This window comes from Zygosaccharomyces rouxii (genome assembly GCF_000026365.1).
Source record: "Zygosaccharomyces rouxii strain CBS732 chromosome G complete sequence".
In the NCBI taxonomy this organism is placed as follows: domain Eukaryota; kingdom Fungi; phylum Ascomycota; class Saccharomycetes; order Saccharomycetales; family Saccharomycetaceae; genus Zygosaccharomyces; species Zygosaccharomyces rouxii.
In genome coordinates this window covers 206,062-233,494 of record NC_012996.1, presented here as the reverse complement: position 1 = coordinate 233,494, position 27,433 = coordinate 206,062, and the positions used below count along the sequence as shown (strand labels likewise).

At 38.9% G+C, this 27,433-nt stretch overlaps 16 protein-coding genes and 2 non-coding genes across 18 annotated transcripts; 7 read left to right on the top strand and 11 right to left on the bottom strand.

Annotated features, from left to right (window-relative positions):
• Positions 1 to 118: 118 nt before the first annotated feature.
• On the bottom strand, positions 119 to 1,753 carry HAP4 (transcription factor HAP4; the record flags this gene model as incomplete). Its single annotated transcript, XM_002498088.1, has 1 exon — positions 119 to 1,753. The coding sequence occupies one exon, from the start codon at positions 1,751 to 1,753 to the stop codon at positions 119 to 121; it is 1,635 nt and encodes a 544-aa protein (XP_002498133.1).
• A 3,502-nt stretch (positions 1,754 to 5,255) lies between these two features.
• ZYRO0G03014g (uncharacterized protein) lies at positions 5,256 to 5,426 on the bottom strand (the record flags this gene model as incomplete). The annotated part of the gene is made up of 1 exon (XM_002498087.1): positions 5,256 to 5,426. One exon carries the CDS (start codon positions 5,424 to 5,426, stop codon positions 5,256 to 5,258), a length of 171 nt encoding a protein of 56 aa, XP_002498132.1.
• A 607-nt stretch (positions 5,427 to 6,033) lies between these two features.
• On the bottom strand, positions 6,034 to 7,029 carry MTG1 (putative GTPase MTG1; the record flags this gene model as incomplete). The annotated part of the gene is made up of 1 exon (XM_002498086.1): positions 6,034 to 7,029. One exon carries the CDS (start codon positions 7,027 to 7,029, stop codon positions 6,034 to 6,036), a length of 996 nt encoding a protein of 331 aa, XP_002498131.1.
• A 154-nt stretch (positions 7,030 to 7,183) lies between these two features.
• On the top strand, positions 7,184 to 8,125 carry KTI12 (Kti12p; the record flags this gene model as incomplete). Its single annotated transcript, XM_002498085.1, has 1 exon — positions 7,184 to 8,125. The coding sequence occupies one exon, from the start codon at positions 7,184 to 7,186 to the stop codon at positions 8,123 to 8,125; it is 942 nt and encodes a 313-aa protein (XP_002498130.1).
• A 41-nt stretch (positions 8,126 to 8,166) lies between these two features.
• Positions 8,167 to 9,918, bottom strand: ATP25 (Atp25p; the record flags this gene model as incomplete). Its single annotated transcript, XM_002498084.1, has 1 exon — positions 8,167 to 9,918. One exon carries the CDS (start codon positions 9,916 to 9,918, stop codon positions 8,167 to 8,169), a length of 1,752 nt encoding a protein of 583 aa, XP_002498129.1.
• Positions 9,919 to 10,116: 198 nt separating this feature from the next.
• ABF1 (DNA-binding protein ABF1) lies at positions 10,117 to 11,295 on the bottom strand (the record flags this gene model as incomplete). The annotated part of the gene is made up of 1 exon (XM_002498083.1): positions 10,117 to 11,295. One exon carries the CDS (start codon positions 11,293 to 11,295, stop codon positions 10,117 to 10,119), a length of 1,179 nt encoding a protein of 392 aa, XP_002498128.1.
• Positions 11,296 to 11,784: 489 nt separating this feature from the next.
• On the bottom strand, positions 11,785 to 13,380 carry ZYRO0G02904g (pepsin-like aspartic protease; the record flags this gene model as incomplete). Its single annotated transcript, XM_002498082.1, has 1 exon — positions 11,785 to 13,380. The coding sequence occupies one exon, from the start codon at positions 13,378 to 13,380 to the stop codon at positions 11,785 to 11,787; it is 1,596 nt and encodes a 531-aa protein (XP_002498127.1).
• Positions 13,381 to 15,383: 2,003 nt separating this feature from the next.
• ZYRO0G02882r lies at positions 15,384 to 15,455 on the bottom strand. Its single transcript has one exon. It is a non-coding gene; the product is annotated as a tRNA-Asp (tRNA).
• A 303-nt stretch (positions 15,456 to 15,758) lies between these two features.
• RAD27 (multifunctional nuclease RAD27) lies at positions 15,759 to 16,898 on the top strand (the record flags this gene model as incomplete). The annotated part of the gene is made up of 1 exon (XM_002498081.1): positions 15,759 to 16,898. The coding sequence occupies one exon, from the start codon at positions 15,759 to 15,761 to the stop codon at positions 16,896 to 16,898; it is 1,140 nt and encodes a 379-aa protein (XP_002498126.1).
• Positions 16,899 to 17,038: 140 nt separating this feature from the next.
• On the top strand, positions 17,039 to 18,130 carry APN1 (DNA-(apurinic or apyrimidinic site) lyase APN1; the record flags this gene model as incomplete). Its single annotated transcript, XM_002498080.1, has 1 exon — positions 17,039 to 18,130. The coding sequence occupies one exon, from the start codon at positions 17,039 to 17,041 to the stop codon at positions 18,128 to 18,130; it is 1,092 nt and encodes a 363-aa protein (XP_002498125.1).
• Positions 18,131 to 18,514: 384 nt separating this feature from the next.
• On the top strand, positions 18,515 to 20,074 carry PRR1 (serine/threonine protein kinase PRR1; the record flags this gene model as incomplete). The annotated part of the gene is made up of 1 exon (XM_002498079.1): positions 18,515 to 20,074. One exon carries the CDS (start codon positions 18,515 to 18,517, stop codon positions 20,072 to 20,074), a length of 1,560 nt encoding a protein of 519 aa, XP_002498124.1.
• A 301-nt stretch (positions 20,075 to 20,375) lies between these two features.
• Positions 20,376 to 21,266, top strand: ZYRO0G02794g (glucose-6-phosphate 1-epimerase; the record flags this gene model as incomplete). Its single annotated transcript, XM_002498078.1, has 1 exon — positions 20,376 to 21,266. The coding sequence occupies one exon, from the start codon at positions 20,376 to 20,378 to the stop codon at positions 21,264 to 21,266; it is 891 nt and encodes a 296-aa protein (XP_002498123.1).
• An 85-nt stretch (positions 21,267 to 21,351) lies between these two features.
• SBA1 (Hsp90 cochaperone SBA1) lies at positions 21,352 to 21,858 on the bottom strand (the record flags this gene model as incomplete). The annotated part of the gene is made up of 1 exon (XM_002498077.1): positions 21,352 to 21,858. One exon carries the CDS (start codon positions 21,856 to 21,858, stop codon positions 21,352 to 21,354), a length of 507 nt encoding a protein of 168 aa, XP_002498122.1.
• Positions 21,859 to 22,210: 352 nt separating this feature from the next.
• On the bottom strand, positions 22,211 to 22,513 carry ZYRO0G02750g (putative quinol monooxygenase; the record flags this gene model as incomplete). Its single annotated transcript, XM_002498076.1, has 1 exon — positions 22,211 to 22,513. The coding sequence occupies one exon, from the start codon at positions 22,511 to 22,513 to the stop codon at positions 22,211 to 22,213; it is 303 nt and encodes a 100-aa protein (XP_002498121.1).
• A 360-nt stretch (positions 22,514 to 22,873) lies between these two features.
• Positions 22,874 to 22,946, bottom strand: ZYRO0G02728r. The gene has a single exon. It is a non-coding gene; the product is annotated as a tRNA-Ala (tRNA).
• A 356-nt stretch (positions 22,947 to 23,302) lies between these two features.
• Positions 23,303 to 25,384, top strand: MUB1 (MYND-type zinc finger protein MUB1; the record flags this gene model as incomplete). Its single annotated transcript, XM_002498075.1, has 1 exon — positions 23,303 to 25,384. One exon carries the CDS (start codon positions 23,303 to 23,305, stop codon positions 25,382 to 25,384), a length of 2,082 nt encoding a protein of 693 aa, XP_002498120.1.
• Positions 25,385 to 25,606: 222 nt separating this feature from the next.
• On the top strand, positions 25,607 to 26,236 carry VPH2 (Vph2p; the record flags this gene model as incomplete). Its single annotated transcript, XM_002498074.1, has 1 exon — positions 25,607 to 26,236. One exon carries the CDS (start codon positions 25,607 to 25,609, stop codon positions 26,234 to 26,236), a length of 630 nt encoding a protein of 209 aa, XP_002498119.1.
• SRT1 (ditrans,polycis-polyprenyl diphosphate synthase) lies at positions 26,233 to 27,273 on the bottom strand (the record flags this gene model as incomplete). Its single annotated transcript, XM_002498073.1, has 1 exon — positions 26,233 to 27,273. One exon carries the CDS (start codon positions 27,271 to 27,273, stop codon positions 26,233 to 26,235), a length of 1,041 nt encoding a protein of 346 aa, XP_002498118.1.
• Between the last annotated feature and the right edge of the window lie 160 nt (positions 27,274 to 27,433).

Below are 27,433 nucleotides of genomic sequence, written 5' to 3'. Positions count from 1 at the left end.
ATTCATGTGCTTAAATATATATACATACATAAATAATATAGAACAGAAGGAAAGGGAAGAGAGAATAAATAATTGTTGGGGTCATCATGGAATATGTATGTTTGTATCATTATTATTATTAGGCCATGTCAAAAACTTGAGTTCTTAGCATGTCAAAATCGTCATCGTAATCATTAACATTCGTTAAAGTTGTATTTGCATTAGAGTTATTGACAAACCCACCGTCTTGCTCTTCCATTAATTCTTCAAGTGATGGGGGTACGTAGCATGCAGTTGTAGTAGTAGTGGCCGTTGGAGGTGCCGCCAGCGACAAGTTTTGGAAAAGATCATCATTCTCCGTATTGTTGTTGTGGTTAGTAACATCATTATTGTAGTTATCATCACCATTAGCTTCATCATTTTTGTCATTAATATCGTTACCGTTGTTATTAGTAATACTATTATCGAAAAAATCTTTGTCATTTATGGGATCCGTGTATATTTCTTGTTGTGTTTGTAAAAAATCGAGAATTGATGCTTCTTCCTTTGCAGGGTCGATCCAAGGGAATTGGTCACTTTCTTCCTCTTTGATTGAACTTAATGGCAGCTCAACTGATGGTGCCATAGTTGGTGGATTAGCTGACGTTGTTGCAGTTATTGCCGGTGCCGTCATAGATTTTTCTGCATGCTTGTCATTAAACTCTGATTGCTCGAAAGTATCCAAAAATCGTAATTGGGATTTTTCATTCGATGGAGAAGATTTGGAATGAGATCTGGAGCACGATGACGAAGACGAATGGGAGTGCTGAAGATCAAGGGAGAAAAGTGAATTTGGTGTCGAGGAAGAGGCCGTTAGTAGATCTTCGTCATCTGTTAAGTTTGTCCTTGATGATACAGATGACGAAGTTTTCATTTTATTCGAAGATAACAAGGGAGGAAGCGTTTCCTCGTCTTCTTCAAACTTGAGAAAAGCCAGTGATTCATCAAGGGGTCTTTTACGGTTGCAGTGGACATTCTCATCATTATTGCGGCTATCCTCATGTGCTTCCACGCGCCTACATTTTTGCTTCAAATCTTGAAGGTTCCCAACTAAAAGCCCTAGTTCCTGCTTGAGCTTCGTATTTTCAGATTTTATATGTTGAATTTCACGTTTTAGTGAAGTCTTTGTGCGCTTTGGTGGTGAAGGCGAAACACAGGGAGTTAGAGAGTTAGCAGACTGATCATCAGTGTTCGTGTAATCTCTATTATTATTGTTACAACCGGATTCAGAAACCGATGCCGATGCGGTGTTTGCAGATGGATGCGCCTTGGAAGATTGATTGATGTTTTTGATCGGGAGCTTAGATAAATCTTTTTTGATCGAGGACGTGCCGGGAGAGACGGGCGTACTTGGGGGTACAGCGGCAGATGGACTCGAGGTGGAAGCAGAAACAGGAACCGAAGTAGGAACTGTTGGCGCTGATGCCAATGTTGATGTTGCGGATGCTGGTGCTGGAATTGTCACCGGTGCCGGTGTCGTCGCAGCTGGTGCGGTAGCACCTGCTGTTGCAGAAGGAGCTGTCCGTCTTCTTTCGCTTGGTTTTCTGCCGGGCTTTGGTCTAGGTGGTAAAACCCAATGTTTGCTAGTCCTTATAACCAGTCCTTTGCGCGAGCCGCCCTGACGTCTCTTCGCCTGATCCGATCCTAATCCATTATCGCTTGGTGCTATATGAACAGGCGCATCATGCTGGACTGGATATGGCTGAATCGGGGGCAAGTGCTTAACGACTACCATTGTTGAACCAGATTCTAAAGACTAAATTTATCAACACCGACGTCAGTTGATATATCTCTCTCTCTCGCTCTCTTGATCAATGCGGCTGGAGATAATAGATGAGGGGAGAGGAGAGGGTGTATTGAATCACTCTTCTTTGTTATATCACCTGGTGCCATCGTTTAAGAACTATGCGAATTTTTTTCATTCTTTGAACCAGGCTTCTTTCTTATAAACTACACAAGTGTCCCGTGTTGAATCGAAGGAAGTGAGAATGCTTGGTCGGATAATCCGGTGTCGGGTTTTGGAAATAGCTCATCGCACCGTACCCCTCGGCTCGTATAACAACGCTCAACTAAAAAAACACGTAGAGAACGGGAAGAGTAGTAGTAGTAGAAGTGAAGCAGGAAAAAAGTTTTTTTGTATCGGTGCGACTCCGGTCTAAGAAAATAACGTAGCAGTATCTCTAAAAAAAAACTTCGAGCTATCCAAATAGGGCGCGAGAGTTTTTTTTAACTTTGTTTTCCTTTCTTCTTTTCTTTTTCCTTCCGAGTATTCTCCTAGGGAGCCTGGCGATTTCTTCGACGATGTCCCTCCGCTCGCTCTCCCCCGTTCGACCCGATAGGGCTCGGTCTCCTTCGCCAAAATAGAGTGGGGGGCAAGCCGCTGATCGACTAGATTCGAAAAATATCGTAAGGGGAAATAAGTAGAACGGGGTCGAAGTCGGAATAGATCGGATTAAATGAATTACGCAGCCGCAATTTCCTTTTTTGACACATTTTATACGGAGCCCCTGGTTCATCGAACAAAAAGAATCTGGGGTAAGTTGTAGCAGTAACGCTATACGACAAGAGCTGAACGTTGCGACAGAAAGCAGTGCGTAGGTTTGTGAGAGATCACAACGAATGTGGGAAGGAACGAGTGCTTAGATGTATCGGTCGTTTTGAATGTGGTTCATAATGCAGTAGGGGCGTCTTGCATTTGATTGATTAGATGGTTTTGTGGGGTAAGGGTGTGGAAATTTCGGTATGCAACACGCGGGGTTGTATGAACGGATGGTTATTGTGGGTAGGGTAACCATGAATGGATGTCTGGGTTAGCTGTGGTGACGGCGGCACGCGGAGGCATATGGGAAGTTGGGATAAAGGGTGTGAGAGGATAGTTATTGGGTGGCAAATGAGGGAAAAGGAGGGTATAAAAGGAGAGCTGAGCGGCAAGAACTTGATTTTTTACACACCACTTTGAGCGGAGCGAAATGCAACAGTTTTGGTTCTTTTCTAAAAGAACCCGCCAGAGGCATGGGGATCTGGGGGATCATTAGGAATAATTGTCTTACAGCGACTGCTCTAAGATGATGGGTACTGGGGGAAATGGGGTTGGTAATTTGGTGCAGTTACCGTTCAAGTTGTGGGGTTTAGCGAGCAGACACTGTTTTGGGTCCATTTTTTGGAATTGCGGTTGAAATGGGTCTGGGGATATGCATCGATGACTGTAGAGGAGTCGTTGGCGTATAAGGTTAGTAACCAAGGGAAATTAGATGGTACAAGGATCTTTATTCTAGGCGCCGTCGTATAGTTATCGGTAAGCGGGATCTGGGCGATCGAGGTGGGAAGTGTTTTAGTTCTTGCTGAAAATAATCTGCCGGATGCATGGGGTCTATGAACGGATGGATGTCCTGAATTCACTGTGGTATCGCAGTAGCAAAGTGTCGGGTGCGAGGGAGCTTTGCAGGGATGGCTGTATTTTGGCCACTCTCGTATAGCGGTGGCAATGGGATCCGGGGGACCTACACCGATATCTGTAAAGAAGTAGTCGGCATGTACGATTGACGAAATCTTGATATTTCGGGGGCATCAAATGTTGATATGGTGCGTTTGCTGTTCAATCTGTGAGTGTATCTGGCAGGGAGATTTTTGGTTCTTTTGAGAAAGGCACAGCTGGTAAACAACAAGTAATGGAATCTTGGGGAACGCAGCCGTAACTGCATCGCTGTAGATGTTACATGTCGACGGCAGCAACTTTGGGTACGGGGAGGTCGACTGGGAATTTGCTGTGGTTCTCGATCTTGACTAACAGCAGCAGATCTAATTTCTTGTAATCACGATTAATTCAGTCAATTCCAATGCACTTCGTACCATTCGAGGTGCTGTGGATCTTCTTGAATAGCGATGAATAACCTCGATTCGGATTCTACCGTGGAGCGTTTGATGCAAGGAATTTGAAGTTGTGCATGAAGGATGGGTGTATTCTTACGTTCTTGCCCCCTAATCAGCTCGAGGAGATGCGCAAAGGCATTGTCGTCAAGACAATCTTCCATGTTTTCTAGAAGTTGCGTAAAATACTATCCCTAAATAGCCTAAAATATAAGATTTTGAGAAATGATGTTCTCTAAGCCATCTTTTTTCTAGAAGGATTCCGTAGATTGTAATTGTTACTGCTTTAATTGCTCCCTCCGATAAATACCCAAAATAAAGAATTCATTAAAAATTTAATACTTAAACATCTAAGTAGAAACGCTTGGAGTACACCTGCTACACCAAACCAGTGGATCAATCGCTACCGGTGTTCATGTATCTCGCTCAAGAAGACCGTTCATTATATCATGCCTCGTAACCACGCTAACGGTTCTTCTTCGTCTGCAACGCATAAGGAGGCGTCTTTCTTTTAGCTCTTTACAGTGAACCGCGCATCTCCAAATAAATCCCTGTAACGCTGATGCCATCCTTTGCTTTGTATACTCTTTTGATTCCATACTGTTTCAACTTATGAGACACTGGAACTCATTTATTCCCACTGACGGTTTACTTTATATGCAGTTCTTCAGAGGCGTGGCGTAAAAAATAGGTGATATCTCTTCCATTAAGTTGCCCTAGCGCTATTTTGCTAGGCTTTGTGTGCATCTGTACTAATAGAGTGTATCAGCAATTTACAGTGGCGGAAGACTTCTACCTCGCACAAACAAAGTTATAACACCGGTAGAAGTTATATTCTCGAAGAATTGCTTCCGCCACTCAGGGACAATTGATCCACACAGCCGCTAATCACTTTTTTTTCCTTGTCATACAACGAGAAAAATAAATAGAAGCAAAGGTTGTTTATCTTCGCTTGGTGTTGTTTACCATGACAACTCGAGGCTTTAACCTTTGCAGATCTTCTTTTTGTGTTCAGTATATCCGCGGAGCTTGTGACGGCTTTAAAGAAAGGAAGTGGGATCCATTGCTCCTCAATGCCAATTGACTTGCAATATTACGTAGATTAAAGGTCGGTGCTTGAGGCATGAATGTACACGTGACCACAATCTTAAGAGTGTCAAGTTTTTTATGTTTAGTAGTCAGATTTTAACCCGTAGTAAAGACCGATTAGTGCCAAAAGTGAAAAATCGTATATGCTTTCATGGAGGGCCCAACGGCCATGTATTAATATTTTACTAACTTAGATCAACTCCTCTTAAATCATAAATCATTATAAAGACTTTAAATTATAAAATAAGGCCTGCAATAATCAGCTTTGGCAGGTTCTCAAATTAGTGACAGCCACAGCTCTTTCCATTGGTGCAGGTACAATTTGTACCACAGCTCTGACATTGGGGTTTATTAGAGCATGGGCATTTAGTGCAGTTGTCACAGCAACTGCTACCGCATTGACAGGAATCCTTGCAGGAGACACAGGCTTGATTCAAAATTTCGCTTAACATTTCCTTTTTATTCTGTGTTGTTGTTCTGTTTTGGTTACTTACTAGTGAATTGAAATCAAAAATCCTACACTTTCTATCAATTGATCTCTCTATCTCTCTTTTATATGCTTTGAGATTTAAACGCTGACACTCCTAACGTTTCTTTTTCTTTGGGAATGCGAACATTTAGCTGACAATGCGTCACATCGTACGAGATATGTTTCCAGTTCCAGTTAATTCCAGTCCTCTCATCATTCAACTAGAGTAAGGTACAAGTTGGTAATGCTTGTCTAATTCCATTACCTATAGAGCCGAGTGGAAGACAGCCATTTGGCGCTACTGCTAATCATGTAACCAAATATCAAGTGACATACATTTCTAGCTAATACTTATAAGAACCATTTCTCATGTGTACATAATTCGTTTCTTATCTGTTTCTCACTTGAAGAGAACTTTCTGGCTTATTTCTATCCGTCTCAGGCCCACCAAACCCTGGAAAAAACAAAAAAACACAGCCGTTCGACGCTCGGCTAAACTTCGCGGAAGCTTCCTTTTATTCTATGCATAAAAATATTGTTATCATCCATATATACAAGACACCCATTTAAATTACATACCAACCTTCAATTCATTTCCTCATTGCCTTACGAGCATGCTTCAGTTCTTGTTTGACATGTTGGCTCATAGAGAAATCAGCACAGGGTAACAGCAGTTCTGGATCTAACACCAGTCCTGAACGGGGTTCCTCTAACCAGCGCAATGCTACACTGGTATCTGATTCTCGAGGATGACGACGTAGGCGATTGAGAACAACTTCAAGATCGTTTGTTGGTTCTTCCAAAGCACCAGGATATGTGGATAACTTTCGTTCAGCTTCCTTGATATTATCTGTTCCATATGGTAATTGCAAATTCATCAAATAAAGTAGGTAATCAGCTTGAATCCAAGGATCTACCAGGCTCCTTTTAACACAACCACAAAGTGTTAATGCTAGCATACGATTTGCATCACTAAGTCTCGCAGGAAGTCCAACACCAGGTGTATCTATTAGGTAAACACCATTACCATCTTGACCAATTTTTATCGATTCACTTGTACTTCTAGTTACACCAGCTTCAGAACCAGTACGTGCAACTTTACCAGATGAACCTCTCATCGAATTTATCAACGTTGATTTACCAACATTGGGCATACCAGTTACAAGTACTTTGAATCCCAATGGAGGTGCTAGTCCGTAATTTTTTTCACGATGCAATTCGTGGTGCCAATGGATACAACGAAGGATATGATTACTTGCATTACGATGACGAGAGTCTACCATTAGAAAGTTTTCTTCTAATTCAGCATGCCATTGTGCTAATCGATCCAAATACGGGCTGCTCGATGGGAAACAATCTCTTTTGGTATAAATTACTAATCTTTCATGATGACGTTTATCCACAACTTGATCTAAAAGTACATTTCTTGTCGATAGCGGCGCTCTTAAATCACGAAGCTCTAGTACAAGGTGAAATTGTGGTTTCAATTTTTCAAATCGACGTAAAGCCTTGAGCTGATGGCCCTTGAAATCTGCAATAGGGATATTATATCGTGGGAAATCAAATCTTGGTATAAATTTGGGCATTTTCTTCTTCTCTTTTCAGACTCTTTACTCTTCTATTGTATATTTGAAATTTTTCAATGTTCGAGGAACTCAGAAGCTCATCGCATAGAATAATTTCAATCATACATTGTTAGTGAACGGTACCAACTAAAAAAGAAAAAATTAATACAAAAGAATGCCTCTAGTCCTCTTCACCGGTTTTCCTTCAACTGGTAAATCTACTAAAGCTCGAGAACTAGTTGAGCTTCTACAGAAAAGAATCCAAAATGATCCTTCTTTAGCTTCCAAGAATTACAAAGTCATTTTGCATTCTGATGAATCGTTAGGTATAAAGCATTCTGATTATTCCACCTCGCAAGGTGAACGTAAATTACGTTCAGAAATCTTTTCTGCTGTGCGAAGAGACTTGTCTAAATCTAATGTGGTAGTCGTGGATTCTCTCAACTATATCAAGGGATTCCGTTACCAATTACATTGTGAGGTTAAAGGTTCATCTACTACTTACTGCTTGATCAATACAATGTGCCCCATAGACAGCATCCATGATTGGAACAAGAATAGGAAAGACCCCTGGGATGAAGACCTTTTAGAACAACTAATCCAGAGATACGAAGAGCCTAACGCTAACAACAGATGGGATTCACCTCTTTTCCCAATTCTTTCCACACAGGATAGTATGGAATCTTGGATTGATGATATTTGTAGTGCTCTTTTCCGCACTGCAGCTGGGAAAGGTAGTTCAGATCACAGAGATCCTCTCAGCAAGGCATTACAAGCTCCAAACAATGCAACAATTTTAAAACCAGCTTCACAATCAAATTTCATTCAAATATTAGATTCTCAAACTGGTAATGTAGTCAAAAAGATTATGGATCATGTAAGATTATTAAATTCATTGGGTGGTAGTTCAGGTGGTGAAAGAATTATTGTTTCAGAAGTTACTGATATCAACGATGAAAAGTGTTGTTTCGTAGATTTACCACCACAAAGTGTTACTCTACCACATTTACAGCGTCTAAAACGTCAGTTCGTCAATTTCAACAAACTAAGAGATCTTGACCAAGATCGTATTGTACCTCTCTTCGCAGAGTACTTGAATAAAAACTTAAACGATTAATCATTTTTGTACACTATATACATATTTTATCCATTATCTATCTACACGTAAATATGCTCTTTAAGTTCTTCGAACCAGAGACCTTGGGAATAACCTTTCTCAAATAGACGATCTAATTGCTCTTTAATATCATCAGTCATCTTAACTTCAAACCTTTTCAACCAGAGTAAGTGACCTTCAGATAGAAGTTTTCGTATCATTTCAGAATCTCCAGAATCTACAACCAATTTAATAAACTGACTCCAGGGACGATGATCTTCTCCAGGTACCAATCCACCGACTCCAGCTTCCCAAAATGCCATGTATTTATTCCATGATCTAGCAGCGGCTAAAACCTCCAATACTCCTCCAATTGCGGTAGGATCCATGGCAGCGCCAAAAGTATCCACTAGATAATCTATCACTTCGTAGGTTGCATGCAACATATGATTGGGCACTTCCTCTTCACCTGAAACCATGGTTCGTAGTAACATGGAAACTAAAGTACCATCTTGAACAATTGAGTTTCCATCTTTAACATCTTCCACCAACCTTAATGCTCTTGACACTAGCGCATTACGATTAACGATTTCCCAATACCCACGACTCTTTTCACCATCACCTCGCACATTGATGATGGTCAATTTGAAAAATTCTATCAAGTCTTGGGAAGTTATTGGATAACCTAAAGATTTCTTAGCTAAAAGATAATCATTGAAAAATTGGTTAATGTTGTAGTGTTCTTTATCTGCAATATTGATCATCTTGAAGAAATTCATCCTTAGCGACCAGTATAACGATGCACTTTCTTCTGGCAACACCAGTGGCCAACATGATTCAAATGTAGTTACCCACTTCTTCCATGGGATCTCCTTTGCAGCATCAATTTCTAATCCAGATACCCAATCATGAATAGTTTTCATAAAATTTAAAGAATACTCTCTATTATTGTTGATTAAACTTATCGCCCCGTTAAAATCAGAACTTTCCAGGTTAGCTAGAAGTTGACGACATAGGACTACTGAAGGCGCCACTGTACTGTACTGTCTCCTTTGATTCACGAGTCTTCTTAATCCTGCTAATATATCATCTTCTTGAGGTGCCTCACGTCCTTCTACAGACGATTCCTTTCTCTCATATTTGTGTCTTTCGTGTTCAGGTGCATACAATTCCTCCAAGTTAATCTCTTGACGTCTATTTTCTGTTAAAATGTTAACAAAGATTTTGTCCACTTTACAATCGATCAAAAACCATGATTCTGTAGGAACATTGGAGGTCGAATTAGATGATAACTTTGGTTTCCTTGCCAATCTACGTTGTCTTTTCTTCTCCTCTCTAGCGTTAAACTGACCTTCCACATAGGCAACAGATTCGTATTCTTGTTTAATTAAAGAATTTAACTTGTCAAAACTGGTTTGACAATGTTTTGGTGACCTTGCAGTAGCAATAACCATAAAATCACTAATCTTAGCAGCAGCAGTTTCAAATTCACCTTTCCTCAGATCAAATATGATGATATCGGATAAACCGAGCTCATCACATAAATACTGAGAGATGTGTCTTAGAGAATCTGGTGAATTGGAAGGATAATTTATCTCTTGGGCTTTAAAGATAGATTGCTTCAATGCACGTTCCCTATCACCAACTTTCAAATACCATGGTATGGTTGTTGTTGAATTATTGGTCTTTTCCTGATAACATGTGGGTAACCGAGAGAAATAACGTAAACTAGTACTGTTACTGGACAGAACAGACCTTGCTCGTACTAATCCAACAGTCCTAGAGCCACGGAGGGCTCTACTTATTCTCAACATGCCAACTTTTTTTGCCTTTTCACTTAACTTAAAGGTCTTCTTTTTTACGCTAAGAATTTTTCAACGCTTATTACCATGCCCATAAATCGATTAAAGAAGCTGCACACAATATATCACACATAACACAACTATACAAACACATAAGATTTGTTTCTTTTTTAAAATGTTCTTTTATTTTGATTGACTTTTAATTCTATTCTATTGCCCTCTCAATTCTGGTTGAATGTTTTCATCGGAAATATCTTCCTTCTTCTCTTCAGCAGTTTGAGCTTCCACATCTTTGAAATGGCTACTCAACAATCTCAATTGCTCAGCAACATCTCTTGGTAATTTATCATCCTGAGTATCCTCCAGTGGCATTACTTCATCTAGTTTAACCATTTGTCTTTTTCTCGGCGTCTCTTCTTCTTCATCTATGTGCCTCTTTAATGCTACTGCTTCACCGATGGCCGCCTGTGCCGCCGCTTGAGCTTCTTGAGCATCCGCATCTAAAATTTCTGGCTCTCTTCTCACTCTAGGTTGACGGTACTGGAAATTATTTGCATCTGTACCGTATTCTCCGTTTTTCTTTTTCTTTAATACGAATCTAGCTTTATAAGTTGTGACTCTCCTAGAAATTTGTGATAACAATTTCTTATCAATTTCAGCATCGGTTAACCCATATCTTTCCTTTAAAATATCTAGTAAACCGCTTTCTTCCACGTACTGCGAGACTCTGAATTTAGAAACTGTATTATCATCTTCATTACAAAGACTTTCCAAAATTTGGTCAAAATTTAAATCATGTTGTAGAATACGTGGAACCTTCGTTAAAACAAATTCTTGTAGTGTTAGATTCGATTCCAATGGATGATTATGGTATGGTTCAATTTTCGTAACCACGAACGGTCCCCTAACACCACTATTCTCTTCATACTCATCCTTCGTATGTCTTGAATCTTGTACAGCTGCCACTGCAGCAGCAATTGCAGCACTCACATCGTCATCTTCTGCATCTTCACCGCCTGGATTTGTAGCAGAACCACCGGCACCGGCACCAGTACCATTACCATTCTTTAATTTTTCACCACCATCTTTTTTATCTAGGGGAACAAGACCATTAGACCTGTCCTCATCTTCCTCTTCAATAGACCTTTGGCCACCACAATAACTTAGAAGAACTTTAAAGGGACAATCCTTGAGATGACATGCAAATGTAAAGTGCTTATTTCTATGTGAGTTTTTTAAAATAATTGGACATCTTGCTTGAAACTCGTAATCGTTAACCACTTGATACCATGATTCTAACGTTGGAAATCGTCTACCTGCATTTTCATCCGCTGAAGATGCTAAGGATTTGTTAATGATCGGATGTCTATACTCGTAAAGGCTTGTCATTTTATACCAGTGTATATATATATGTTCGTTAAATGGGACTGATTGGTATTAATAGGCTTTGCTGACTTTGGATGTGATGATAAAGTGATGTTGTTGGAAGTGATGTTCTCTTCATCCTTACAAAAGAAATTTTGTACGAATCCATTAAACCAGGGTAACTATTAGCGTACAAGATGATAAACAGAGCCGCCGATCTCTCGGCGGCTATCTATATTAGATTATATGCTCATCATCACTAGTAGTGGAACAAGGCACACACACACACACACACACACACACACACACACACACACACACACACACACACACACACACACACACACACACACACACACACACATACACACAAAAGAAAAAAAAGGGTAAATCATTCGTTTAACAATTTATTGAAGTGAAAGTACAAAAGAAAAGAACAAAAATGCAGATAACGTTTTCTATGCAGAAGAAAAAAAGAGGGTATCACAGGATATCACAGGGTATCACAGGGTATCAAATCAAAAAAGAATAGATGAAATGCGCAAAGAATGCAAGCATGGGTGCTGGTGCTAGATCTACAGCAGCATTTCTTCCACTCCAAGTTCTAGTGCTTGTGGAAGAACCAGAACTTGAACTATAAGAAGTGGCATAAAAAATATTACCGCCACCAGTAATGCCTTGAGAACCGGAAAAAGTATGAGAGTAACCTGGTGCTTTCATAGCACTAGGAACTTGCTGGGTGACAGCTTCTAACTGATTCTTTCCACCAGCGTAGTTCGCTTGAGCCATGGAAATTTCAAAATCGTCTAGATCGAAAACGATATAGGCATGTTGCATAAACATGTCACCCAGGATGGCAGCTTCAGGACCACCAGGTTGAAGCCCTAGTACGCAACTATTTTCATTACTACGGCTAACCACATATGTGGACATATTAGAAACAATGTTAAACCCACCAAAATTAAAATATAGGTTGGTGTTATCCACACGGGAGCAGTCGGTCACATAATATCCAATACCTCTGTCCCAGTGAGCGTTTAATTGTTCCGCTAACATGGCAAGCATCTTATCAGGTAAATAGACTAGAGTTGTACCTGAATCTAATAAAGCCGGTACCGGGGTAGTACTAGTCGTATTTGTCATATTGTTTGCCTCAATACCAACACCTTGTAAAGTAACTTGTAATTGTAATGGATCCTTGAGACCCTGTTGTTGGTACAGATTGAGCATGGGAACAGTATACAATTGGCCGGAATATTTACTATGATCAACGGCACCAAAAAGTATACTACCTTCAAAAGCTTCCCTTCTGTTCAAGAACAACGAGTATACGTTTTTCTCGATAAAGCCTTGTTCCTTTAACAGCATGGGGAAATTCAAATACTTATGAGTGTTCCTATTCTTTACGTTTTCCACTCCTGTATAAGTATTTTCTAAATTGGAGAGACCGATGCCCATTATTCCTACAGAGGAATTCGTCTTGTTGGCAACACCAATACTAACATTGGTCAAATTAACATCATTGATATTAATCGAATCGTACCCCCATGTACCTATGGCATACGAAGTATCACCGTATGAAACTGAAAACTCGGTATCGTTAGAATGGAAGGTCTTGGAATCTTCACGATTAAAAGTACCAAATTCTTTACAATCCAGTGTCGCGCTGGCTGTAGAGCCACCGCTCATATTCGTAGCAGTAACGCCGCCGGGAAGTGTCTGAAATGGTCCTTCTGCCCCGTTTTCCTTACCTTGATTCGATATCGAAAACGAAGATGATTCCTTACAGTACGGATTGTCAGATCCCGGTATCCAGAGATCAGAAGATCCCGTATCCAGCAGTACAACTACCTCTTGCCCAGGGGTACCAACACTAAGCTTTATCGAATAAAAATTTTGTTCATTTTTCAAGTCAAAAGTAACATCTTTATCCCTCTTAGACAACTCTTCACTAGCGGTAAATGTCCTTCCTTGATGCTTGTTAAATGAAAACTTCACCAGCTTAGGTGATGATGCTTCTTCTTCTTCCAGATAGTGTCTAACGCTGATGCACTGCACAGTCTCGCTTAAGAGAACACAGCACGCCGCGAATAGTATCGTCCACTTCATAACCTACAGCAGGTTACTTTAGACATAAAAACAATAAATAAGCATTATGTTTCAAACACCAAGCCAGCCTCCGCAGGCTGGCTTTAGGAAACTATTTCACTCTTATATTACTCCTCTATTCATAGTACTGCAAATTTTTTACACACAATAGACTTTCAGATCTAAGTGGCTCATTTGACCCTACTAGTAAAGGTAAAGGTAAACGTAAACGAGAATGTTAAAGTTATAAAGGAGATAGTTCCTGGGGTAAATACCCAATAAGGACTCGGCACAAAGTAATACAATGCCGTGTTTGGTTAGATATTTATGTAATGAGGAAATTCTGCAACGGAGATTTTTTACTTTACACATTGTCTTCCTGTTTAGGGAATAGTGCTTTCCGTTTTAGTCCAAGATTAAAATTAGAGCCGTTGTTCTTCATGTTGACGTTTTCAACAGATCATCAATTGTTGAAGAAATCAATCTCTATACCATCTTGAGTAATTACGAGGGTCAAGTGATAATAATTCGCTCATAAGGGAGTTAGGGGCTAGAGATTGCTGTTGCCAAGTACATGTCTGTGCTTCTAGAACAATGGCGGTGGAAGTGATCGAGAGAAAGCTAATGGACCTGCGTGTCGCTTGCATTGGCAGTGAAGAAAAAGAAAATAAGAAGTATGTATAAGAAGAGGACCTGTCTTCTATTGCTTTTGTAGAAGAAACGTGTAACGATGTTGAAATCAGGAATGTTTTGTAACCGGATATTGGGTGACGCCTACATATAGGAAAGGGGTCACCGATTCAAACCCAATTCCGATCTTGACATGATATGACGTGCTAGAAACGTAGAAAGCAACTCTTACACCACGACACACATCCCAATGCATGAGCACAACGTAATAATTAATGTTTTAGTAGTTTTGTGCGTTTTCAATTCTAGGTGTTTCCAGACCGAAAGCAAATTGATGGGTTAGCATTTTGAACAACCATTTGGTTTCAAACGACCCCAATATTTGTCCTAGAAATTGTCCATTCGTTCCATAGAGTCGTAGTTATCTTCAATCCTTTGTACAACAGGTTTTCATTGTATTCTATTTCTGATGGCAGATCTGTCCTTTTGAAGAGAAGTTCCCCAAAGACAATACCGAAGCTTTACGAGGCAGAATTGGAACGATTCTGAGGGTTTACAGGGTCAAAGGCATGGTACTATAATTGACCCCGAAGGGATACCCCGAGCACATTCTTTTCTATATATAACTGTACTATACTTCTAGAGTATCGAGAGATCGTTAAGACATTTTTGATTTCTTTTTCCATTCTTGGCAGAGAAAAAACACCGGCCAGTATTGTGCTCAAGGGCTTCTTTTACCAAGCCGCCGAAACCAAGGGAGAAAATGAAAAACAATACACAGCTTGCACTGAGCGCTAGTGCTCATAATAATGTATACTTACATGTACCTGCATGAAATGTTAGGAAGGTTAAATTTATGAAAGCGTAACCTCCGATAATACGTTATATTGTAAAAAGGTGTAAAAAGATGTAATTGTTCCAGCGGGAACTAGTCAAGCGTGATGATTATCCACCATGATCAGTATCAGCGGGGGCCATTATCAAAGCGATAATTGATTACGATTCTTAATTCAATTTCCTCGTGATAGCCATCCATTACATTTACCAACTATCTTTTTTGCTACTTCTCGAACGGTGGCTGTTTTAGTTGTCCTGAGTTAGGATAAACTAGAAGGAATATTATTACGATGTCTCCGAGGGTATTTAGGGTTTTTAGAAGACGCTATAATTGTAATACTTGTCCAGCAGAGAACCACTCGGTAAGTAAGAAAAAGGTCCTGCATCGCTTGGTAGCACCCGAGCTCTTCACATTAGACTTGAACAATTTTGTTGTAAACAGGTCCGACTATAGCGTACAAGCAAAGACAGCGAACCGAACTATATATTTTGTACTAGCCTAGTGCTTCTGTTTAGCAGCAGGCCGTACGCTATCTGACATGACAACGAAAAAAAAACTCCGCGACGGGGAATTGAACCCCGATCTGGCACGCGACAAGCGCCCATTCTAACCATTAAACTATCACAGACTAGTGTTTCTTGATGTCTATGTAATATTATAGACTACTTAGTAAAAGTTAGTTAGGCTTGTGATAGAGCTACTGAATTCTTATGTGATCTTTGGCTGTATGGCTCTTAGATATTGATAAGCGGACTCACAGAATATATAATCGACTTACTTCTTCATCTATTTTAGTATTATTACTCCTTGCATCTTTTCTACGATGCTCCGCGCTACGCGTGTAAAATTTAATCAAGGGCACATCACATCGCAAGCAATAGTTGGAATAATCAAATTGTAATAGAGACCAAGAGAAGATCAATCAATAACCATGGGTATTAAGGGCTTAAATGCTATCATATCAGAACACGTACCATCCGCAGTACGCAAAAGTGATATCAAAGCTTTCTTTGGTAGAAAAGTTGCCATTGATGCATCGATGTCACTGTACCAATTTTTAATTGCTGTTAGACAACAAGACGGTGCACAGCTATCAACCGAATCTGGTGAAACGACATCTCATCTTATGGGGATGTTTTATAGAACTCTAAGAATGATTGATAATGGTATTAAGCCATGTTACGTGTTTGATGGTAAGCCGCCCATACTTAAATCCTTTGAATTAAAGAAAAGATCTGATAAAAGAGTAGATACTGAAAAAAAATTAGAAGAAGCAGTGGATCAAGCTGAAAAACTAAAACAAGAAAGACGTTTGGTTAAAGTTTCACCTGAACATAATGATGAAGCTAAATACCTTTTGAAATTAATGGGAATTCCGTATATTGTTGCACCTTGTGAAGCTGAAGCTCAATGTGCACAATTGGCAAAGGATGGAAAAGTTTATGCTGCAGCAAGTGAAGATATGGATACTTTATGTTATAAGACACCTTATCTCTTGAGACATTTAACATTTTCGGAGGCTAAAAAGGAGCCAATTCACGAAATTGATACTGAATTAGTCCTACAAGGCTTGGAATTGACTCAAGAACAATTTGTAGACTTAGGTATCATGCTTGGATGTGATTACTGCGAAAGTATTAGAGGTATTGGTCCAGTTACTGCATTGAAATTGATTAAAGAACATGGTTCATTAGAAAAAATTGTTGAATTTATCGAATCAGGCCAGGCTAATAACAAATGGAAAGTACCTGAAGATTGGCCGTATAACGAGGCCCGTCAGTTGTTCTTAAATCCTGATGTAGTAAACTCCCAAGATATCAATTTGAAATGGAATCCACCTGATGAAGAGAAATTAATAGAATTTCTATGCCATGAAAAGAAATTTAATGAAGAAAGAGTAAAGTCTGGTATTAAAAGATTGCAAAAGGGTTTGAAATCAGGAGTTCAAGTTAGACTTGACGGATTCTTCCAAAAAGTACCAAAGACAAAGGAACAATTAGCTGCCGCAACCGCTAAGGCAAAGGCAGCAAAGAAAACAAAGGGTAAAACTGGTAAAGTCTCTAAAAGATAAGCTATCCACCCGCTTTGTTTCCTGTAAAGTAGCTTTCATTTATATATATATATAATGACATTTTTTATCGAGTACCGATTTCGTTAACCAGAGTTCAAGAAAACCTTTAAAATGTTCAATCTAAGCACAACAAGTCGAAGATGGGTAAGGATCAAAGCGAAATGTCGAAATTTGTTAGGTCAACAACTTCCAAATACAAATTTGGTGCTCACATATCGGGTGCAGGAGGTATTTCCAACAGTGTTACCAACGCATACAAGGTCGGTTGTAATGCATTTGCCATGTTTTTAAAGTCCCCCAGAAAATGGGTATCACCAGCGTATTCAAAGGATGAAATTGAAAAATTCAAAGAGAACTGTAAGAAATGCAACTATAATCCATTAACTGATGTTCTACCACATGGTCAGTATTTTATCAATTTAGCCAATCCTGATGAAGAAAAGGCTCAAAAGGCATACGATTCATTTATTGATGATCTAAGTAGATGTGAACAACTAGGCATTGGTCTTTACAATTTACATCCTGGATCTTCACTCAAAGGTGATCATGAATCTCAGTTGAAGCAATTAGCATCATATTTAAACAAAGCAATTAAAGAAACCAAATTTGTTAAAGTTGTACTAGAAAATATGGCTGGAACTGGTAATTTAATTGGTAGTAACCTCAAGGATTTGAAATACGTGATAGATTTGATAGAAGACAAGGACAGAATTGGTGTTTGCGTAGATACCTGTCATACATTTGCAGCTGGTTACGATATTGGCACAAAAGAAGCCTATGAAAAATTTTGGAAACAATTTGATGAAATAATCGGATATCAATATTTGAAAGGAATTCATTTAAATGATTCCAAGGCTCCATTAGGTGCTAACAGAGATTTACACGAAGTATTGGGTGAAGGTTTCCTTGGATTAGAAGTTTTCAGACTGATATCTCATGACGAACATCTGCAAGGCTTGCCAATAATTCTAGAAACTCCACAACCGACAGATGAAGGTTATGGTGATGAAGTTAATTTATTGGAATGGTTAGAAACCGTATCCATTCCGGAAGATGAAGAGTTGACCAAGAAGAGTAAAGAATTACAGGAAAAGGGCTCAAAGTCAAGAAAAGATCAAATAGCCAAATATGATGCCAAGCAGAAGAAAGGCACCAAGAGATCTAAACCAGATTCTAACAATGACATTGCAGCTCATCTCTCGAAGCAGAAGAAGGTGAGTAAAAAGGAATAAAAACAAAACGTTTCGTATAGTAAATTTAGTACTGGAAAAAAAGAAAAAAAAAGAATAATATGTTTTCATTTTGGTGTGATTTGGTATATTCTATAGTATGCTTTACGGAATAACACATATGAATTTACCTTTTCATCAATGGGCTGCTGAACTTTTTATATTTTTACGTCTATTTTCATTGTTCTTGGTAGGCGAGGCGAAAGAAGCTTAAAATTAACAAAAGTTAAGCCATCTCAATGCACAACAACTTTTCTTGATGTCATGATGATGAATGCCTAGATAAATCTCAAACTACGATTGTTCGAGGATTTTGATTAAAGATCCAAAATCATTGAATAATATACAAGCTTTTCTATATATCTTTTGAAGAAATAGTGGTTGGCCATGTCTGACGAAGTTCAGGGGCCTCCCACGCCCAGAATCCAACAGCAAGAGTTTAAAACACAGTCTAATCCCAAAGTACCTACATATCAGGCACCATCCTCAACATCCTCAGATTCTCCAATGAATAAGGAACCATCAGGTGCACATCCTAATCTACTTAAGGTGAACACAGATTTACCGGTTAGTAGTCCACAGGAGTTGGAACAGCAGAGAACTCCACTTTCTTTGGTCATTTCATCATTTGACAATGTGCAAACTCTACCTACTCCTATGGCATATACGCCACCAGCCATTCAACCGCGTTCTCCAATTGATCAGTTGCATGTAGTTAAAAGGCGAGACCCTAATCGTGCTAGAAATTTGAATCTCTCACCTGGGAAGCAGCAGAGATATCTTTCCGAAATATTCCCATTGCCTGATTCTTCAGTTCAAAGAGTCAATTCTCTGCCGACAGTTTCTGAGACTGCAACACTGGATACTGCGTTAGCCGATAGTGCTACTGAAGATGAAAAACCTCTATTAGATGTTGGTGAGGATATTTTGACTGGATATTTAGTGGATCATTATAAGGAACCATTATACTGGCGTAAACTTGATGAAATTGGTTCAGGTAATTTTAGTACGGTTTTCCGTTATGAATCCTTAGATCAGGCACATGCAGAGTTGAGACAAGTTGCAGTTAAGAGAATAAAATATCCTGAAGAATTGATCAGAGGTAAATGCGATGATGATAGTGATACTAAATATAAGGAATTGTTATCGAGATTAGAAAGTTCTTTGACAAGAGAATTAAGCGTTTTAAAATCGTTGAGTCATCCATGTGTGGTCAAACTTTTTGGTATCAATAATCCAACTTTCTTACAGAGTGGTAAACCATTGAGAGACTTAATGAACCAAAATAGTGGTCTACCGCCTTGTGATATGATTATGTCTTATTGTGCAGGTGGTGATCTATTAACCGCTGCCGCTGATTGCAATGGAAAAATTGAAATGTGGCTGATTCAACGTATATTTGCAGAATTAACTTTAGCGGTCAAATATTTGCATGAATCTCATGTTATTCATAGAGATTTGAAATTGGAAAACGTTTTACTCAAATATCCATTGCCTGCCTTGATAGGTATGAAAGATTCACCTCTGTTCTTGCAAACAAATTTCATAGAATTGGCAGATTTTGGTCTATGTAAACGTATTAAACCTGGTGAACTTTCTACCGCAAGATGTGGATCCGAAGATTACGTTTCACCAGAAATTCTCATGGGGGTTCCATACGATGGTCGTCTAAGTGATACTTGGGCACTCGGTGTAATACTATATGGGTTGTTAGAATGTAGGTTGCCATTTGATCCTCCACCAAATGCAACTGCAAGACAAAGGAACAGGGCGACTGCTCATAGAATTGCAAGATTTGATTGGAAATGGTACCAATGGGCTAATGCAGACATCCCTGCAAAGGAAATAGTAGAAAACACATTAGCAAGGAAAACTAACCGTTGGATGATTGACAAGATTTACGAATCTCAATTCGTCAAAGAAGCAGCAACCCAATTTGCATTTTAATTCTTGGACATTCCTATACAATCCATCTTTCTAGATAAATTATTAAAAATAATAAGTAATAATATATAGCATAATATAATAATAATGGGGCATGGTAAAATAAAGTACCTAGAAATTGTAAGTTACCGTCAAGTTCTAAATTGCCCTTTATGTTGCCTCACGTGTAATTTCTTATAGTATAAGGTGCAAATTTCCCTAAGGTATGCATGCATTAGTAACTTGAAGGAACCGTTCGAAAAAAGATCAATAGTTGTTTCCTTTATTAAACTCCTTTAATCAAGACAATCGAAATTCTCAAGAGATGTCTGTAGAAGATCTAGGTGACAGAGTTGTCTTAACCCATCCTGATGATAAGAGCAACACAGCTACCATTTTGAAATATGGTGCAACAGTTTTCAGTTGGAAGCTGAACGGGGCTGAACAATTATGGTTATCTGATGCTGCTAAATTAGATGGTAGTAGACCCGTAAGAGGTGGTATTCCATTGGTTTTCCCCGTCTTTGGTAAGAACACTACGGATGATCATTTGAGTAAACTACCACAACACGGGTTGGCAAGAAATTCAACATGGGAATTCCTAGGTCAAACGAAATCGAACCCTCCTACCGTCCAATTTGCATTGTCACCTGAAAATGCCAACAAGGAGTTGACCCAATTGTGGCCGTTTGATTTCACTCTATTGTTAACCGTTCAATTGGGCCAGGACTATTTGAAGACTGACATTGAAGTTCAAAATCCTTCAACAACACAAGAATTGAAATTTAACTGGCTATTCCATACCTATTTGAAGATTGAAGACATCGAAGGCACTCTGGTCTCCAATCTGACAGGCGTAAAACTGTACGATCAATTGTTGAAGCAATCTTATATTGATAAGCACCCTGTGATAACCGTTAGCGATGAAACTGATTTGATCTATCAAAATGTAGATGAAAACCGTTTGATTCAAGTCGTCGACAGAGGACAACCAGTCCATACCGTCAAGAGACATAACCTACCTGACGCTGTCGTTTGGAATCCATGGACTGAAAAAGCCGGCGGTATGGCCGATTTTGAACCAAAGGACGGCTATTTACAAATGGTTTGTATCGAGCCTGGTCATGTTCATGATTTGGTTACTTTGGCACCAGGCCAATCTTGGTCCGCATACCAACTGCTCTACAAAGAACAACTAAAGTACCAAGCAATCTAATCTAAATTTATATTCGAGTAAGGTACATCTCACTTAAAATAATGTAGACAGTATAAATGCAATAAAAAAAAAATTACTAAAATTACTACTCTTCTTCTTCACCTTGGTCCAATCCACCGGTCTGTCCTAATTGAGCCTTAAGAGCTTCCAAATCTGGGGTCCCGCCCCCCATTAGATCTCCGAAATCACCTGCATCGGCAGGAGCAGTCTCTTGCTCGTCTTCATCAACCCATTTGTTAAAATCGGTCTTGATATTAGTGTATTTAACTTTTTCCTTGGTCAAGCGTGGCCAGTATTCAGCATCCAAGTCCTTCTTGTAAATCTTTAGGAAATAAGATAACCCGTTCTCTACCTTGTGTAAAGATTTCTCAGGTACGACCTCCTTGAAGAAATCTATGTGCAGATGGTACTGATGACTGGCTTCGTCACCGACGTGTCCCTTGTTCTTAGCGCTGAATTCCAAGTAATTTGGCTCCAATTTCAACTTAGGTTCTTCACAGTCTGGAATTGCGATTGTAACCAATAGGTAGTTCTTTTCAGCATCAGAATCACTTGATCTCTGTGCCCATAGTACTTCAGGTGTCAATGGCATAGTGTCGATGAGGTATATATCTTGACACTGACTGGTCTTGAGTAGTAACTATAACGCTATTACCCTTGAAATTTATCTCCTTTATATACCCCCCTGTGATTAAGGCGCGCAAGACATCGAACATTCCAGAAGAATCCATCTACAAAGTGAACAAGAAGAACAAGAAGGATCAACAGTAAGACCTCAACGGCCAAGATCGAAGTCTTATAGACAGTACCATTCAATTCTAGAGGTCCGATTACCTCCCTCTTTCAACTACAGGTTTTGTTTTGTTTTATTTTATTTTCTTAAACTATCTACGTATGTCGTCGTACTCATCAATCTATACAAAGTAGAGTGTGTGCCCTTAAACTTAAGCTTGAGTAGTAGAGACTGGGGTCATGAAGACAACGGTAGAACCACCACCTTCGACCTTGTCGACGATGCTAGCGTTGAATTCCTTACCGTGTTGAGTACCCATGTGAGCTTGGAAAGCAGCTTCGTCCTTGTAGGTTTCTTCAACGTGGAAAGTACCATCTGGCAAAGTGTAAACTTCGAAACGAACGTTACCTGGTTCCTTTCTGACGTTTTCAGCCATCTTGGTTAGAGCTTGGGCAACGAATTCTTGTTGACCTGCGACGGCCTTCATTTGAGCGAAAAGAACTTTAGCAACCATTTTTGAATTAATTGAGTCTTGTAGATCTGCTTAGAGACTTGTAATTTAACAAAGTGTAGAGTACGATTATAGGCCAAGTATTCCCTTGTTTAAAAATTTGCAAGGTTTATATAGTTTGTCAAGAATAACGACATGTGATCGAAACCCAACAAATGGTAGGGGGACCATCACCTGTTTAAAGTGGTTCCACCCCACGAGTTATAGCGATGTTATAGCTCATGATGGTGCAGAGGGAGAAGGATGTATAATACCAATCTTAATTCATGAAGGTTGTTCATTGTAGTGTTTTTGTTGTGAGGTAGCCTTAGTGATGACCTAAGTATTTTATATATTGACAAAAAGTGAAGTGAGAAAAATAAGTGGACAAGTCCGGATTCGAACCGAAGACCTCCCCCATGCTAAGGGGGCGCGCTACCAACTACGCCACATGCCCATGTTTAACTTATATTATGTCTTCTTGGAGAAACCATTACATAGTACTGCTAAAAATTTGTAAACCGCATGATTCTGTTCGAAACTACAAGGGCGGTGGCGAAAGCGAAACCTACCATTCTTCACAGTCTAATCGACACAAACAATAAAGTTTAAGACGAAATAACACAATCAAGTCACCAATCCTTGTTGGATTCATCGAAGGCCATTAATGCTTTACTCGGAAATACTTTGAAAATCTCTTTGATCTGTTCATTTATCCCTTCTAAGTTTTGTATTACCTCCCCGGCGGTTTACTATTTATTGCTTGATATAAATCCACCTGTTGTGAGAAACACATACGCGTATTAATAATTAATGAGAGATTCTAATCATAGGTCAGTGCTGGCCAATAGACCTGTGGTTACTATAACGTCTACAGTTTATGACCGTAGAGCATTAGATCTCAATTCAAACGTCCCACTGATAAATTCGTTAAACCACTTGACATATTTGACTTCGAATTCAGGCAAGGTCAGAGAAACTATTGCGAATGATGGTGCACTGGAGAGATTAGTGTCAATTCTACATGGCTGTCATATCCCACTCTATGGTCTTTTACAGTTGGATTTGAAAAAAATCAGTAAACATAGACGTGCAAAGATGGTTTCTAAACAAAAAAATTTAGCCATGTGTGCATGGAAATGGACTTTAGCATTTCAATGTTTGGTGTTAACGGGTACTAGGGGTACTGAACAAATTAGGAAAAAGGTCGTTTTATCAGGAGTAGTGCCTGTATTGGCAACGGTATTGGACAACTATTTATTATATCATAAAAATTACGATCATTTGAAAGGAACGAAAATCGATGTGGACCTAAGATCTTTGGATTCGGAGCAAAGTTATAGACAGCTAAGGAAAGGTGAAGATGAGTCTTTTGCCGAATATTTGGAATATTTAACAGGTCGTGAAGACTTAAGATTATCTGAAGATCCGGATTTTATCAGTGAAGATTTACGAAGTATTTCAGCTACTTTACCGTCAGATTTCGCAGATATCTGGTCAACTTTCAATGAACACGGTCAAAGTTCTGCTGATGAAAATTCCGGGGGCAACTCCAATGGTAACGATGACGGATTGTTGGATAAAGAAGTTTCGGATGACACTTGCTTTATGGTTGATGAAGATAATAAACTATCGATTTCAATACCCCGAGACTTCTTCCTGGGGAGAATTATACCTAAACAAGATGATGTTATCTGGTCATTGCAACTATTGGCATTTATCTCCAAATATACCTATATGAAACAACAGTTACAAAACGTTCGGCTGATAGAATCTTTATCGTTTAGATCGGTTGTAGAACGAGTTCACAAAAGAAGAAATGGTAACAACAATAATAAGATACCAACTAAGATGTGTTCACCTGTATTATCTCCGCTCAGTAATACACATGAATTTGATATCCCCATACTGGAGCAAGAGGAGGATCCATTTTTAGTGGAATTGCAAGAATTGGCCAATAAATGTAAGCAAGCACAAAGGGAAAAGGAATTCGATGGCGTGGTACCCATACAAAACCCATATCAATATTATAATAAGGGTCTTCCCTCACCAAAAGTATCTCCAAGAATTAAGAGGGAAAACCAATTAGTGGAAAATTTTAAAAATAAATGGAATTATAAAAACTTAGTAACGGATTTGGATGATGAGACTTGGGCTTATTCTAGTCTGAAGGAGAGTTTAAATTTATTTCCCTTGGTGGAAAGGTATACGGTTAGTTCAAAAAATCCTCATGATATGGTTTATTGGAGTTCTGTTATCATGAGAAACTCTTGCAGGAAAAATGAGGTTACAGGTGTAAGGCAATGTGCAAACTTCGCTTGCGGTAAATGGGAAGATTATCCAAGACAATTTGCCAAATGTCGTCGATGTAAGCGTACCAAATATTGCTCTAGAGATTGTCAATTAAAGGCTTGGACTTATCACAGGTACTGGTGTCATGAAGTTGGCTCAGGGATGAATACAGCAGCAAGTAATACAGGTGCTAATACACCTGGTGGTTCTACAGCTTCAAGTAGTGCACATGTGCCTACAGGTCATAATGGTACTATCATGGCAATTGGTAATACTAATGGAACAATAACAGATACTGAAGTTACAGGCACAGATGCAGGCGTTACAGGTCTAGGTGTTCACCTTCGAGGTGCCAATGTAGGTCAAACAACGGATGTCACTACGACAATCACAAACAATGTTGGCGTGAATAGAACTACTGCTATTGCTGCTACTAATGCTACAACTACCAATACCACTAATAATAGTACTGATATTAACAATGATAGAAATTCTACCAATAATCCGGGTATGGGGACAACAAGACGGATCCCCAACGTAGCTTTGGATCAAGAGGATGATATGATAACGACCGACGACAACGACAACGATAATTTTACCTAGGGGAAGAATGGCTTCATTAGGAGACAGAAAAGTAAATGTTAGCCGCCATTTTTACTATTCATTTTCTTTGTTTTGTTTTGTTTTTTTTTTTTTTTTATCTTTTTAAATAATTAATTCGTATAATAATTAGGTTTTGAAGTTTTGTAAGTTGAAGAGCGAGATAAAGGCCATTGGCCGTTGACTTCGAGCTACTGATAGAGAAAGAAATCAATTAGTAGAGTTATGTTCCAGATAAAGCTCAATGACCAATTGAAAAGGCACATTGAAGAACTTAAAAAGAGCAATGCTAGTAATAAGGAGCTAGATATGATATTGGAAAAAGATTGTGTCTCTATAGAGGCTCTAATTAAAATGTATGAAGACCATTGGCAAAATCGTGTTCCATTATCACAACTGTTGAAACCATTGAATTTTCAATTTAAACCCAAGAGAATTGCCAGATCAGATTACAAACCTGAGTTTAAGGAATATTTAGAAAACTTGAAATTACAGCAACAAGAGAAAGATTATCAGCAGTTAATCAGCGCTAATAGGGAATTGAGTACATATGAGGATGAAGACAAACCATTGACACCGGCACAAATTAATCGTGAGTTAAAAGAACAGGTTACCACTGTCTTCAACATTTTAGTTAGTGTGGTTTCAGTTGCATTTGCATTTTGGTACTGGTCAGGAAGTTCAAGTGGGATGGCCTTACACTATCGAGTACTAATAAGCTTATTCTTTGGTATATTAATATTAATTGCAGAGGTAGTAGTTTATAATAGCTATCTACAACGGGTTAGCGATGCAAAGGCCAAAGAGAAAGTTAAAACAGAAAGGACAAAGGTCGTGAAAAGAATTGTCATCTAAGATGGATCACGTTCACCTGTAATTGAAACCGCTACTGGAGCCGCAGGTAAATCTTCTAACGAATATTTGGAAGATTTCTTGCGATTCCAAAATGCAGGTTTAGACTGTGATTTTTTGGAGCCATGAAAGATGTATCTCTGGATTGTAGTAAAAAAAGACCAGTTCAAAATCATCAAATACAATTGGAAGAATTTGAAATCGGGCCACAGAGTGGGGGAAAACTTAATATCACCACTTTCATGAACTTGCCACAGCATGTAATCTGACAATCTTAAGTGGCCGCTGGTTCTAATTAAGAGATCACATTTATGAGAGTAATCGTTCAAATACATTTTTTTATTAAATTCTTCTACCGTTAGAGCTCTAGGTTCCAAACTTTGTTGTACGCATTCTTCTACGGATGTTTGAGTTGCATGCCAAATATCGTTCCTCGAAGTATATGGGAAGCAGATGAAAAGCGTAAATTCATCGCCGTCATTTGTCATTTCTTCCACCCTTTTAATCTTTTCTCTCATTTCTTCTGATATTAATGAATGATCACCTACGATTTTTAATCTAGATTGATAAAGAGGATCTCTATAATCATTAGCTTTGCGAGCGAACTCGTCTAATTTCACTGCAAACATATTAGTTAATGCGTTAACTTCCTCTGGGGGTCTATTGAAATTTTCGATGGAAAATGCATATGCTGATACACAACGAACTCCCATTTTTTTCAAAACATAACATAGACTTAGCAACGTTACACCACCGGCTTCATGACCTCGTTTGACTGGCATATTCATCTTTTTGGCAAATCTTCTATTACCGTCCATAATAAACGAAATGTGTTGCGGTACTGGGCCTGCTGCTAAAATATTGATCAACAGATTTTGTAACAGTTGTTGTAATTTGATGAATAACTGGAATGCTCTAAGCCATGATACTATTTTATCGATAATTGGATAAATTTGTTTTAAAACCTTGCTGCTGACTTCGGCGGCTGCTGGATCTGAAGGAGCAATAATACGCGATCTAACGAAACCAGGCACTCGCATTTCTTATCTATCTTATTCTTATTTGTATTCTTGGAGTCTCTTCCTCTACTAAAGTACTTGTTAGAGGACACGATCAATATAAGAAATCTCCGTTCTTTTTATATACCGAGAAAAGAATATAGCCGCCGAGCTCAGTATCACAATTGATAGATCATAAAAA